The sequence below is a fragment of the Cucurbita maxima genome, unplaced genomic scaffold (assembly GCF_002738345.1).
Source record: "Cucurbita maxima cultivar Rimu unplaced genomic scaffold, Cmax_1.0 Cma_Scf00028, whole genome shotgun sequence".
Classification (NCBI taxonomy): domain Eukaryota; kingdom Viridiplantae; phylum Streptophyta; class Magnoliopsida; order Cucurbitales; family Cucurbitaceae; genus Cucurbita; species Cucurbita maxima.
The window spans coordinates 1,388,319-1,404,267 of NW_019272044.1; the positions used below are offsets into that span (position 1 = coordinate 1,388,319).

Sequence of the window (15,949 nt, forward strand, 5' to 3'; positions counted from 1 at the left end):
GTTTTGTGAAATATATTCATATTTCTCGAGTTACAAACTTAATAAACTCAAAATTTCGGGTTAATCCAAAAGATATTTTTAATTCAACGAGTGTACATCAAGGTATTTTCAATTTTTACTTTAAAATTGTAAAAAATAAAAAATAAAAAAAATCTATTTTTTTCCTTTTATTATTTTATTTTTTATTTTTTTATATTTTTATTGGTGATTACTAGTATCTAAACTACATTTTTAGGGATTGATGTAGTTCTTTAATATTTATATATTTTTTTTTAAAAGCCAAGACACCCTTGTATCCTTGATGACAATATCACAGATCATGACACATGTATATGATAGTTGTATTTAATTTCATAAATTTTACGTTAACCTTGATATTTTTTATATTTACTTTGGTTTATTTTATATTTCTTTTGTATTGTTTTAATTTTTTTTAAACGGATTAGTCTATGACATTATTTTATAATGTTTTAAATGATTATTTTGTATAAAAAAAATATTATAACAAACCATGTTTGGATGGTATGATCAAAGCAGTATGAAATAATATTGATATATATATTTTAATTTATGTTTTACTATCAAACACAATTTAGAAACAATGTGTAACGATAATGTGTGTGTATGTATATATATATCGCGTTGTTGCTGGCGACTCGCAAAAATTCTGACGAGCACCGAAATTCTTGCACCTCACTCAGACACACGCCCTCCCAACCCCCATGGAATGCCATACGCCCTCAGCCACGCTCTCACAAATTACATGCAAGAGAGAAATACAAAGAGAAAATGAGAGAGAAAGAACTGGAAGTTTCAGGCGAGACCAAACCCACGAACCTGACGCCAAGAACGAACGAACCATGCTGCAAAAGTGACGATGGACGACATAATGCAAACATAAGGTGAGTGTTTTGCGCTTCTTGCTTCCGGTAATGTTGCTCCCTCTTCACTCACAAGATCTGAAATTTGGGAGTTTAGAAACTAAAAAGGTGTTAAAATATATCACTATCGTAGGTCAAGGATTTAAGATTTTAGAAATAAATTTAGAAAAATGATATAGAGATTTTAGGAATGAATTTAGAAAAATGATTTAGATATTTTAGGAAAAGGTTGAATTTTTATTTTATTATTAATAGAGTGTGAGAGTGTTTCCCACAAATAGTTGTGTTCAACCATTTGGTATCAGAGCGAGGTTAGTGTAGGTTATCTAATCTCTTGGAATTCTTAGTATGCTCTGTGGTTGCAGCTTTGTCTAATCTTCCACATCAGAAACGATTTCTTGAGATTAATAGTGGGTGAGTTTCTTTTGTGTCTTGAGTAGTCTGTGACTCTGCAAGTCTTGTGTCAAAAGAGCTTGTTTGGTATTACTGAGGTATAGCCAACACGATGGGTGATTTCCAAATTGTTGGAGGAATCAAGAAACTCAACAACAACAACTACAACACGTGGGCAACATGCATGATGTCCTATTTACAAGGACATGATCTTTGGGAGATCGTTGGTGGGTGCGAAACTACGCCGCTAGAAGATGATTCTAACGGCACATTACGCAAATGGAGAATCAAAGCAGGAAAAGCAATGTTTGCCTTGAAGACCACAATCGGAGAAGAGATGTTAGAGCATATTTGGGATGACAGGACACCGAAAGAAGCATAGGACATGTTCATGATATTGTTCTCAAAGAAGAATGATACGAGGTTACAACTGCTGGAGAATGAGTTGTTGTCAATTTCACAACGTGACATGACAATTGCTCAGTACTTCCACAAGGTCAAGTTAATCTGTTGAGAGATTACTCAACTATACCCGAAGTCTGCCATTATAGAATCTCGAATGAAGAGGATTATAATCCACGGATTGCGACCAAAATATAGAAGCTTTATTATTGCTGTACAAAGATGGCCCACTCAACCATCACTTGTAGAGTTCAAAAATTTGTTAGTCAGCCAAGAAGCCATGGCTAAACAAATAGGAGGCATTACATCGAAGGGTGAAGAAGAAGTACTCTACACAAGTGAAAGCCGGAGCAATAATAGGCCGTCTACAAAACGCGGATACAATGGTGACAAAACAAGAAGTCACCAAGGAATTGTACAACTAGGGAGAGCTTATAAGAACGGTAACAATAACTCTCAAGGGAAAAGATTTGAGGGCATTTACTACAATTGCGGGAAGAAGGGCCACATGTCCAAAGATTGTTGGTCTAAGAAAAAATCTGTCGAAAGCAATGTGACATCCTCCAACATGGAGATGGAGGAGGAATGGGATGCAGAGGTACTCTATGCTATAGAAGAAGATGAGCTAGCACTCATGGTGATGATGGGAGACCATATCGATTATGAGAATGATTGGATCATTGATTTAGGATACTCAAACCACATGATTGATGATCAAAGTGGTGCAGTGGAAGAGGGGTGGCCCTTAGAGAAGAGTATTACCAAGCCTTGAGCAAATTGAAGAAATTCTTTTGACGGAAGAGCAAACTGAAGAGATTCTTCCACAGAAGACGGGGAGGAAACTGTACACATTTGCTTCAGTGCTAATGTGGCTGAAGATTCAAGTGACACTAGTCTTGGTGAGTAATTGGTGAGTAAGAAGTGACTCAACCAAGCGAACCTAGTAAGAAATAATGAGCACCTCAACCACTAAGACAATTAGAAATGATCCAAAAGCCAAGTCTAGAGTATGTCAACACAACTATTGTAGAAGATGAAGTTAATATAAGCTAGAGATATATGAGGATGTATCACAAAACTCGGTTTGGCAGAAAGCGATTGAGGAAGAAATTATAGCCGTGGAGCAAAATCAAACTTGAGAACTAGTGCCAAGATCAAGAGATGTTAAATCTATCTTTTGCAAGTGGATTTACAAAATAAACTGTACCCCGAATGGATCAATTGTGAGATACAAAACTCAGACTGTAGATCCAGGGTTCTCTCAACAATATGAACTAGACTATGATGAAACGTTTAGTCTAGTGGCAAAGATCATTATCGTACAAGTTTCTCCAGTACTTACGGTAAATAAAGATTGAAAATTATGGTAGATGGATATGAATAATGCTTTATTGCATGGAGAGTTAAACAGAGAGTTCTACATGGACTAACTGGAGAAATTCGAAAATGAAGTTGGAGTCATTGATCAATATATGTAAAATCCGAAGAAGCCTCATTTGGATGCGGCTCGACGAACCTTGAGATATGTCAAAGGTACAATCAATTACGATCGTTTATACAAAAGAAGCGAAGACTAGAAGCTAGCTGGATATAGTGATGTCGACTATGCAGGAGACCACGATACCCGAAGATCAATCACTGGGTATGTGTTCAAGCTTGGTTTGAGAACAATTTTTTGGTGTAACAAAAGACAACTAACAATATCATTGTCAACTAGAGAAGCAGAGTATAGAGCAGCAGCTGGAGCAGCTCAGGAAAATACATGGTTAAAACTTTTGATGGAAGATTGGCACCAGAAAATTGAGTATCTAATACTTCATTACAACAATCAATCTGTGATTCGCCTAGCAGAAAATTCGGTGTTTCATGCTAGAACAAAACATGTAGAGGTACACTATCATTTCATTAGAGAGAAAGTCTTGAAGGAACAAATGGAGATGCAGCAGATCAAGACAGATGATCAAGTGACAGACTTGTTTACAAAAGGGCTGAATACTGCTAAACATGAGAGTTTTCGCTGTCAGCTCAACATGGTGCAACGAATGAGGACTAGTGCTGAGGGGAGTCTTAAAATATCATCACTAACCCAATAGGGTTAAGCCTAACCATTGTATGAGTAATTATATTTATGGTTTAGGATTTTAGAAAAATAATTTAGGGATTTTAGAATAAATTTAGGAAAATGATTTAGGTATTTTAGGAAAAGGTTGAGAAATTTTAAGAATAGATTGCCCTCTAGTATAAATACCCCTCCATCCTACTTAGTTTATCATCCCAAGAAATCACAATCATTACAAAGTAGTAGTTTCTACCGAGTGTCTTGTAAATCTCTTCTCGATTGGTCTTAATAAAGTGTGCGAGTGTTTCCCATAGAGAGTTGTGTTCAACAAATGGATCTATATGTATAAGTACTCACGAGTACTTGGGACGTTGTGAGAGTGGAAGTTGCACCAGAACAAAGTCATAGCTGTTGATATATCAAAGAGGAAGACGTCGGGTTATCGCAAGCGAAGGAGAGAGAAAATAGAAAAAGAATCACAAAAGTCGGGTTAGGAAGATGAGATCTGATGCATCCAGATCCGCTAGAAGCCCACAAGAAAATTTAGAGCTAGAAAGAATTAGGGTTGTTACACAATGAAAACATGAACTTTAATTTTTACCGAGGCAACTAAGTGAATATTCAAAATAATTGAGAATAAATTCAAAGGACGAAAGCAAGAAAATTTGGAGCTAGGTAGAACTTTGGTTAAGATCAACCTACTAAGAGGCCTTACTATCAGCTTCGTCGGAAAACTTGTCTTATGTATAATGACACATGTCTAGTAGCCCTTGCATGTGTTATCTTTGTTTATATGATATTATGATGTTATGATAATGCGATTCGATATGATATTATGATGATGTGATTCGATATGATATTATGATGTATTATGATGACACTATGATGCTATGATGATGTGAGTTGATATGTCATTATGATGTATTATGATGATGTTATGTGCTATATGTATATGTTCTATGTAATGACATATGATGCTATGATATGTATGTATGTGATATCCATTACACTATTTTGTAAATGAAATGAATTACTATGTACGTCATATTATGTATTGCCATGAAAAGTTATGTGATGGATCATAGGATGGCTGCCATGTATACATGATGCATATATGTACGATGTCATGGATGAAAGGAAAAATGGATGATGTTAATGTTATTGTATGAATGAAAATCATGGAGACCTCATGCATATATGTATGTCATCTGTATCGGGATACTTCCCCGTTATGTTCGCCATGATATCACGCGGGCATTTCTTTTTCTGCGATGTTTGGTGACACGTTAATGCGTTGTGTCCGACCAAGTCTAGCCCAAAGGGTACGTATATGAGCCTACTTGATGGGTCCATGTGCATGTACATGGCGTGTGTTGGGAAGTACTGCACATCCAACCCTGCCCGAAACTGGAAAGAGCCTAAGTTCATATTACGATTTTAAAGGGTAGGTTCCAATCATGTTATGTGCGTGATTATATAAATAGATAAGATATGCATTTTGATGTATGGTATAAAATGATGTAAAATTAGGTAGAATATGACGTGGACAAGAAACAACTTCATGACGGAAAGAAGAAGTGAGAATCTAGATAAGATATGCATTTTGATCATGTTTGCCATGGTGAAAAATCTTGAGAAAAACTAAGTTTAATTGATTCAATCCATCATCTAGGTCTATTTCACCACTTTGAGGATGAAATGAATAAAATTCTAGAGGACATGCAAAAGCCTCACAATCTTGACGACGATGATCTTTATGTTACTGCTCTTAGATTTCAAGTGCTTAGATAACAAGGTTATTATATTTCATGTGGTAAGTATCTCAATTAAAATTTTTAAAGAATTATATTGTTTAAAAAAACGAACTTTAATTTTACTTTTCATACATTTTAAACAGAGATATTCAACAAGTTTACGAATGAAAAGGGAGATTTCAAAGAATCAACCGTGAAGGACGAAAGTGGAATATTAAGCTTGTATGAAGCGTCACATTTGAGAATGAACCTTCATAATTACTAAGCTTGAAGCAAGACCATGAGTTCTACCTCTTGGTTTGGAGAAGAAGCTAAGTATGCTTTGAAGTGGCCGATCTATAAAGCTATGCCAAGGTTCATGATTAGGAACCATATATCTCTCTATCAAACAATCCATTCAAAAACAATACTTTCCTTACGTTTGTAAAGTTGGATTACAACTCTCTCCAAAAACTTTACCAGAAAAAAAAATATCTTTCGAAATGGAATATATACATAGGTGGTGGAAAAATTTGAAGTTGGTGGAGGAATTATGTTTTTCTCGAGATAGAGTGGTAGAGTGCTTTATTTGGGCATTGGGATTACATTATGCACCAAATTACTCCAACATGAGAAGATATGTAGCCAAAATTATTGGTTTGATATTCATGGTTGATGATATGTATGATGCGTATGCTACCTTGGATGAGCTTGAGCTATTCACCAATGCAATCCAAAGGTTTAGCCCTTCCCCTCTTTGTTTAAACTAATCTAATAATGCCTTTTAAATCAATTGCATTGTGTTTTAGGTGGGATGTCAATTGCATTGAGAATCTCCCAAATTACATGAAAGACTTCCCACCTAAAACACAATGCAATTGAATATGCAAAACAAGGATACCATCTTTTTACTTCAATTGCCTTCCTTGCTTTGGGAAATGTTGCTTCAAAACAGGCTGCTCTATGGGATCAACCTGAACCTACGCTTCTTATAGCTTCGGGGGTCATTGGAAGGCTCATGAATGACATAGCTTCCCACAAGATACTCACACACAAATAACAATGAATTTCTAATGCCAAATGGTTGAACAACATTAGTCAAATATCACTAAATTTGATACTCAGTTCGAACAAGAGAGAGGTCATGTGGCATCTGCATGAATGAATATGAAGCATCAGAAGAAGAGGCCGTAGCTGAACAAGAAAAGCAAGTTGTAAAAGCATGGAAAGATATCATAGAAGACTACACCGAACCCGCAAAGCTTATTCCTAATGTAATCCTCGACTGCGTGTTGAATTTTGCTCGACTTTCGGACCTCTTTTATAAGGAGGAAGATGGTTACACATTTGCTGATGGAGTGACCAAACAGTTTATTATCATGATGCTTATCAACCCGTGCCAATATGATCAATCTACCGTTCTTCGATGTTTTTATCTCAAATATATTTATAGTTGTGTGATGCATGTAGCAATGGTATTGTAGAAGTGCATTTGAAAGTATTTTACACCATAGTGCTTCTACATACTCTTGTTGGATGTATTTTTATAAACTCTGGTGTTAGTTTTAATTTTTGTATTTGGTTAAATTATAAATTTTTTCGCGATATTTGAGATAACGGTGTTTGTTCATTTTTATTGTACATATTCAAGCCTACAAAAAAAAGTAATGTTATCATTTTGAGCTATTTCCGTAAGTCTATTTCCAAAAGGATAACATATCGATCTATATGTTATAGAAAATCAAAGTACATTTATAATCTTAGATTTTAGTTTTCTTTTATTCTAATTTCATTGTAATTATTTAAATTTTAATTAGAAATTAAATACCGAGAACAATTTACCTATAATTATAAGTCATGTCATGATCCATAGCCATTTTTAAAAAATCTATTAAAACCGGCTAAAAGTATAGATGAACAAAATTAAAAAAAATAAAAGAAAGAAATATTGAAATGAATAAATTAAAAAAAAAAGAGAGAGAGAGAGAGGAGGAAATACATACAGAAATAAAAAGAATGATCTAAAATTGTTACGCAAAATTTTAATGTCACATAAAGTCTAATACTCGACTATGGTAAAATTTAGGGAAATAATTTTGAAAAAGTTTTAATTTAAAATTGATATTATTAGCTCACTTGGATTTCAAATGACAAATCAAACTTTCATTAAAGATAAATGAGTAACATCAACGTAACCCAATAAATTAAGTGACCTCACTATCGGTATAGTTAGAAGTTTGTGTTATGTATGATGACACGTGTCTAGTTGCTTCATACATGTCGTTTGTCTGTTGTTATGTGTGGGGAATAGGAGAGATTGGGATGTCAATATTACTTGTAGCAATGCCTCAGTTTTGTAAACAGTTGAGATTTCAAGTTAGATCTGGTGGAAATCGTTTACAGCCACATGTATTAGACAACTATTGGTGTGATACTATTTGAAACTTGATATTGAAACAATGAAGAGCTCGGTGTACTCGGACGAGGTAGGAAAACATGAACTATTGGAACAAGAGTTAGTCCAAGTCACCAACGAGATCCAAAAGATCAAGACAAGAATGTGCACGACTTAGAGTAGATAGAAGATTTACACAAATGCAAGGCGTAGAAACTTGGAGTTTGAGGTAGGTAATAAGATATTTTTTAATGTATTCCTAATGAAAAATGTTTTAAGGATCGAACAAAAGTGGAAGCTGAGCCCATGCTTCATCAAACCCTTCGACATTCTAGACCAGATCGATAGCTGACATACAAATTAGGCCTCTTATAATAAACTTTCGACTCTTTTTTTTTTTTTTATGAAAGATTCGTAATGTATGTCCTAGAACACTAACATATAACATTTCAATATTTATTTTCTAACCTGTTTCCAGAGATTTATAACGAAATTGATGAAATTTTGACGAAAAGAGAATTTTGAAATTGACTTATCCGAAAGATCTCTTTCCGACAACGATTCTTCTTCTACCAACTAGATCTATGTGACGTTGAGATCGGGAGGTATTTTGTAATTGATTGCCTCCACATTTGGAGGGAAAAAAATTCTTATACTAAAGGAACTTTACCCTTAAAAAAAGAAAAGACTATTTTGGTTTCATATTTTGAGATTTGTATCGGTACAAACTCACTATTAGTAGATATTGTGGTGTTTGAGCTTTTAAAACACATTTGCTAGAGAGAGGTTGTTCTGATACCAACTATAACACAAGTCCACCAGTAGCCGACATTGTCCTCTTTGGATTTTTCTCTTTTGGACTTCCCCTCAAGATTTTTAAAATGCATGTGCCAAAGACAAGTTTCTACATCCGAGGGTTTCGTTCTCCCCTATCCAATGTGGGATCTCACATTTTTTTGTCGATTAAATTTAGTCCCTGTACTTTTACAAATCTTAAATTTAATCGTTATACTAAAAAAAAAAATTTAATGATAGCCACGAGAAAGACGCGTTCAGAACTCGAGTAGAGCATAGTAAGAAAATAGAAGCTAATTAACCCAGAATACCTTTGCTTGTCTAGAAGATGAAGCAAGTACATAGATGTGGAAGAACAATGGCCATTACTTAGTTTCTATTTTAATCTAATACTCGGGTTCTAGAGAGTTAAGTTGGATTGGGTTGGTTTGAATTATTCAGGTGGTTTATTCAATAAAAGTAAAAAGTTTCTGAAATGTCAAGTTTTATGTTCGTGTGAAAAATCTTAAAAGTTTTGTAATGTCAAAATGTCGAGTAATTAAATGACGTGATAATAGACAAGTAAGATAGTATGACTTGGTCCCAAGGAAGAGAGAAAAATGTTTGTAGCTATAAGATATCAAAAATAATATAGGTTTTGAATCCTAGCTTGAATTCTTAGTCTGAAGCGTTACATGCTCTCGGTCTCACCTCCATTGATTTTGGGCTCTGTGTCAATTTGTCCCTTGTCTCTTTGAATTATCATACTTTGAAACTCATACTTCATCGATGTTAAAGATTGTTGAAACTCATACCTCATCGATGTTAAGGATTGTTGAGAATGAGTCCCCACATTGGCTAGTTTAAAGAATGATCGTCGGTTTATAAGTAAAGAAAATATCTCTAATGGTATGTGACTTTTTGGAGAAACCCAAAGCAAAACCATTAGAGTTTATGTTCAAAGTGGATAATATCAAATGATTTTGGAGAGTCGTGATTCCTAACATGGTATCAGAGTCATGCCCTTGACTTAGCCATGTCGATAGCGTTCTCAAATGTTCAACAAAGAAGTTGTAGCTTCGAAAGAGTAGTCAATAGTGACTTATGTGTCGAACAAATGGTATACTTTGATTTGTATACTTTGTTCGAGGACTCCACTATAGGCCTTCGGAGAGACTCAAAGTCGACAATATCATACTATTGTAAAGAGCCATGATTTCTAACCGTCGACTATTCCTTTTCCTCGTCTCTTCCATTTGAACGGATCTCTAGCCAGGGTTACTACCATTTTGCTCTAGATCTACCCTCTTCATAGATCAAAATTAGGGTATCCGATGAAGATTCAGCTGTTCGAAGGTTGTCATAAATGTGAGTCGAAGCTCGCTAGGGAGATTAATGTCTGTATAGATCTGATCGTGTGGGCAGCAAACCTGGGCGGTGTTTGGGCATCAAAGAGAAAGAAAGATTGGCCCTGCTGTGAAGTGACTTATCGTGTCGCTAACCAGGCCCTCACCATGCGCCAAACCAAACCCTGAACATCAATCTACCGTACAAAACACTTTGTAGAGAAGCTCCTGGTCTTGACCGAAGTTGACAGTCGTGGTAGCCCTGATTAAAATAATAATAAAAAAATTAAAATTATGAATTGGACACTTCCAACTTTTAAAAAGTTTAATTTTCTAGAAACAATATTAAAAAAATACTCGTATAAACTTTTAAAAGTTTTATCGATACTCTTAAACATTTTTAAAAAGTTCGTAAATACTCTTATCATTAGTACATGAACGAAATCTTTACATGGATGTCTTGCCTTTATTTGAAAAAATGATGTGGCACACTATTTTGAAAAATACTCAATAAGTGACCCCACTATAAGGGTCATAGTATATGCAATCTCATGCAAATATGCTCTAAAGACCTATCTCTATCTCATTTCATAATATGAGTGGCCTACCGTCAAGACTACTATGGATGTGTAGTACTTCCCTACACATGTTCTACTCGTGCGAGTGCTAATCTCCAGGCAGCTCGCACACCCCTTGGACCATCTCTGGTCAAGATAGCTGTCTATAGCAACGTTCGGAGGTTAACGGACCCCTAATGTCATGCTCATCATGAAAACTCTTATCATCATATTGTGCACGTCCACACCCATTATCTCTCTGTGGCGATACTCGCATATTGTGCGAGTCGCTAGAATTTTCGCCAGTAGGTCTGTGTAGATTTTTTTTTTCTCGAATCCTTACAATATTAGCCCTCAAAACACATGAATAGATTGACAACATGTAAATTGATTGGGTTAAGGTTAATTGTAAATAAAGTTTGGCTTGTTTTAAAAGCTTGGATCCATTAAATATGGTACCTCTCTTTATCCTACACAAATAGGACATGCCACCTTGTGTAATTGTTGTGGTTTTCCTTTTTGGTAGTGTTTTTAAGAAATGAAAAGCATGTGTGATATTATTAGTAAGCTCACTTATGACTGTCATTGGAATTAATTGGGTGATTGCGTTGGGTGAAGCGTGTGATCTTATGAGGACAAACCCTAAATCCAACTGGTTCATTCCAATCTCCTTGTTTCTTTCCCCCCACGAACTCCCCACGCTTTCACTTTTCCTCTTTGTATCACATTCATATAAATTCTCTCTTTTTCTCTTTATTCCCAACTTCACTTCTCTCCCTCTCCCTCTTTAAAGTTCTACAAGAAAAAAAAACAAACCCTTTGATCCTCTCTCTCTCTCTCTCTTAGTCTCTCTCTCTCCCATAAACCTCTCTCTAGCTCTCTCTTAGTCTCTCTCTCTCTCTCTCTATCTCTCTCTCTCTCTCTCAATCTATAAGTCTATAGGAGGCTGACCCAAATATGCCTATACAAAGTGTAGGCCAATAGACCCAACCCCTTTACCCATCAGTATCTACTACTGCCCACTTAACTCCTACAATCATAGACACCTATCTGGTGCCGGTGCTTTCCTTAATTTTGACCAAATATCATACCTTTTCTTTATTTGACATCTTTCATGGCCTCTACCTCCTCCAATAGACATGGAAACTACAAGGGAGTCCGCTGCCGGAGTGGCAAATGGGTGTCGGAGATTCGTGAGCCACGTAAGACTACTCGAATATGGCTCGGCACGTATCCGACGTCGGAGATGGCAGCTGCTGCCTACGACGTGGCTGCGCTGGCTCTCAAGGGTAGCAATGCTGTTCTCAACTTCCCGGACTCGATTCGCTCCTACCCAATTCCGGCTTCCAAATCCCCAGCTGATATTCGTCTCGCTGCTGCCGCTGCAGCCGCGACAAAAAAGGTTGATCAAGGAGAAAGTAATAACCATAGCTGCCACCAGTCTCCACCTTCCGATGAGTTCGTTGATGAAGAGGCACTGTTCGGAATGCCCAATTTGCTGCATGACATGGCGGTGGGAATGCTGTTGCCGCCGCCGCGAATGAGTGGCTCGCCGTCATCACATGACTGCTACTCATGGAACTCCACCGGAGATGAAAATCTTTGGAGCTACCATTAGAGGAAAAACGAAACAAAAATTAACCCTTAAAAAGTTTTCTATAAATTCGAACATATTTAATCACATCATAATTTCACAAAATTTTGCTCATCAAACGACAAAACCTTAAAAGTTAGAATAATATTGAACATGTTTTTGCTTCATCCAGAAGTTGTTTGGAACAATAGACAGTAAACCTTAAATGAGCTGAGTTGGAAAAGAGAGAGATTTTAAGTAAGATTCTCCATTTTTTTCTGTCTCTTTATGATGAGATAAGAGTAAGAGAGTGTGTGTGGCAATGGAGATTTTGATTGGTAGACAAGTTTTTGTGTTAAAATATGTTTTTGTTTGTACTATGGATCTATGAACTGTCAGTTGTCGGTAATAATTTGGTTAGTTGATATGTCAGAGACCTTTTGATGTTCTTTATTATTAGAATTCAGTGTTGTGTTCCTCATTACCATTTCTTATTCATCAAAGTTTCTTTTTTTATTTTTTCTTTTTCTTTTTCCATTTTTTTCTAATAAATGGGTCAACTAGTACTAAACTTATACTTACCGTTGATATATGAACGAGAATTATTTCAAAATTTACATTAATACCCTTACAAAATGCCATTCTCATTAGTTTATGAATGATCAAACCGTTATATACACTTCATCATTTTTTTCGTCTATTTTTTTCTCTTTATTGTGCTTCAATCTATGATATAATACTTCTTTTTTTTTTTTTTATCTGGTTCAATATTCTCTCGAATCACTAAACTACCGCATTTAGTCAAATTATATAGTCTATATCAAGATAGTTGAGTGCGAGTTACTATGTTGATTGAATTTAATATACAAAAAAAAAATTCATCATAGTTTTGAGGACCACACATAGAAGGGAAAAGAAAGAAGCTAGGTTCATGAGTATTAATATAATTTTTTTAGGGTTTACCAATTGTAAAAATATTTAGAAAAAGAATTAGTTCAAGCAATGAATGAAGTTTGTTTAAAATTCATGAGCATTTTTTTAAAAAAGTACTCATTATTTCGATAGAAAAATTACCATTTCTATTATTTACCATTTCTGTTTAGAGAGCGTTGTATCTTAAAATATGACATGACCCATTGAAAAACGTGCAATACACTTTATAAGAAGAAATGATGCAACCTTTTTGAAGCAAAGTTTGAAATTGAAGGCACCTGAGCTTAGAAAATCTGTTCTTTCTGTTTCTATAGAGTATTGAATTAAGGAGACACCGAAGGCCCAAAAATGTGTAAGGTTATATTTTCAAATATATATCTATAACCTTAAAGGTCGAAATCATATAGTTTAAATAAACATAAAAAAGCAAACCAAATACACAAAATTAATTGTGCTCTTAGATTTTCATCAAAATTAAATTTACACTCCATCATTATCTCTAGATAAAACTCACGAATAGTATAATTGAACTAAAAACTCATCCTGTTAACAAATTTTCACTACGAGCTTAACAATATAAGGATGATGAATCAAACTTCTGACCTTTGATCGAAGACAGAAAATGTGATCAGTTGGTCTGTGTTCAAATTAGCTTATACCAATTATTCTCTCGACTTTGAAGTGAGACATTTCAATTGTGTCCTTGAATTTAAAAAGTATTTCTTTTTTCCATTCTTAGATTTTTCAAATCGGTTTAAACAAAAAATACTTAATGTGATTTGAAAATTTTGATAACGTAAATTGACGTGGTAGCTGATATATAAAATTTGATTATATAAATAATTTTAACCTAAAAAAGAATAAAAAATATATATATATATTTTTAATATGGGTAACAATTGAAACCTACCCAAACTTGTGACGTAGGTTATATTATATAGTTCAACTTTGAAAAAATCTATAAATGTATTGACATTGATTAGCTGTGGTCCTTCGACTTATTGCCCGCAATATTTGACTTTTATCTCGAAAGAAATATTTAATATTTTTATGACAGGTTATTATATAAAAATATAACAACGATATCATAGAATTTAATCTACGTGTAAGTCTATAAATCATAGCTAACTTGAATATAATTCATTAATGAGGATATCCGAATTTATTTGGTTTTAGTTATTAATGTAATATAGAGGGTGGAAAAATAATTTTTTTTTTTTTTGTAAAATAATTAAAAAATGAATAGTTTAATAATTTGAGTTTGGTCGAGTGGTTCGGATCCCCAATCAACCAACTCGAATTTTCAAATTGGTCCGAAAGATTTATCAGTCTAACCCAACCTAATTAATTAATATTTAATATGAGTTATGATTTATATAATACCTAATCCAATAACATAAGACGAGATATAGACTTAGCTTCTCAATTTTGGTTCATACAACAATCTAAGCCGAACCGCTCACCGTTATTTTTAACTTTTGAAAATAAGAAAAGTAAAACGAGTCGTTAAAGAACAACGAGTTGAGTTGTCAGCAACGAGGACGAACTCGAGACCATAGTAGGTTGAAGATTTGGAAAAATGTGGAATTGTGAAAGAGATTTGTGGTGAGACAAATGTATAAAAGGGTCGGCCATGGAAATGAAAGTTAAGTAAAGAAATGAAATGGAAAGGGATGATGGTGGTCTATTGTGGGTTAGGTGAGGCCGCCGCAATAATATCTTTTCGGACTTTTTGAAGCTCCAAAAAGTTGAGCTTTGACCAAAACCATGAGGATAATAACTCAACCAATGGCCGACATTGTCTACTATTCATTTTCATCCTCACAATCTCTCGTTTTCTTTCCTTTATTTCCCTAAATGCAATGGTGATATAAGTCTTCAAGCACGTGTATAATTTTGTAGCCGACTAGATTTTTCAGTACGATAGTGGTGTTCGGATGTTTTGAATGAAACTGGAAGTAAAATTTTGTCGGGTTAAGTTCGAATCGGATGGAGATTTTAACATTTCGAGAATATAATGAGTTTTTTTTGCTTGAACAAAGAGTATTAAGATTACGTTTCATATGCCAAACTTATGTGACGGTAAAATCTTTAGACGTTATAAATAGTAGTGTTTATCTTTTGTAGATAGTCATTGTAGATTACCAAGTTTATTTAAAAGCAAGTTTATGAAAATATTGTTGAATGAAGTTATGTTATTGAATGATTATTGAGAGGAATTTAATGGATATCGACGAAGGATTGTTAAAGCTACGACCAAACGATCCGTCTTTCGTTCATTGATAATAAGAAAGAATTGTCCAATTTTGTTTGGTAAGAAATGATGTGTTAAGCGAAAAGAATTGGTCGAGAGGAAACTTTCAATGTTGATGGATGACTATTTGAGAGGATTGATCAACTTTGATTACACAAAAGAGAGGTCGGAAATGTGAATAGAGTTTTGTTAAAAAGACTAAATAAATAAAAATACCGGTAAACTTTATATTTTAAAAATACTCTTGCAACTATGTCCTTGGTATCTCCTCTCTCAAGGTTGGTGGATCTTATCTCTTAATATGCCAACTTATCCAAGACTTCACATGGATAATGGTCCGGTAGGTTTCGAGCAATTGGTTTAAATTAGAGTAAATAGATAAAATAATGTACACCCGAGTCCCAACGAGGAATAAATACCTAATTTTTTCTTTTAAGCTCAAACTTCAACAATTTTAGAGATATGCTTTAAAATAAATTTTAAGATTAAAGTTTTACAATTTTGGTGAATGAACCATGTTGATTTAAGTTGAATGGAGAAAGTTATGAGAATTCAAAGAACAAATAGATAAGAATTTAAACGGATTTGGAATTCTAGAAAAAATTCCGGAATCGCACGAGGGCATTTGTCATTCAAGTAAGTAGTCATG

The 15,949-nt window shown here is 34.5% G+C and overlaps 1 protein-coding gene and 1 pseudogene across 1 annotated transcript; both read left to right on the top strand.

Annotated features, from left to right (window-relative positions):
- The first annotated feature begins 1,956 nt into the window (after positions 1-1,956).
- Positions 1,957-6,952, top strand: LOC111500178 (annotated as a pseudogene).
- A 4,488-nt stretch (positions 6,953-11,440) lies between these two features.
- LOC111465128 (ethylene-responsive transcription factor ERF027-like) lies at positions 11,441-12,173 on the top strand. Its single transcript, XM_023109433.1, has one exon. The coding sequence runs from the start codon at positions 11,655-11,657 to the stop codon at positions 12,156-12,158; it is 504 nt and encodes a 167-aa protein (XP_022965201.1). The 5' UTR covers positions 11,441-11,654; the 3' UTR covers positions 12,159-12,173.
- Positions 12,174-15,949: the final 3,776 nt, after the last annotated feature.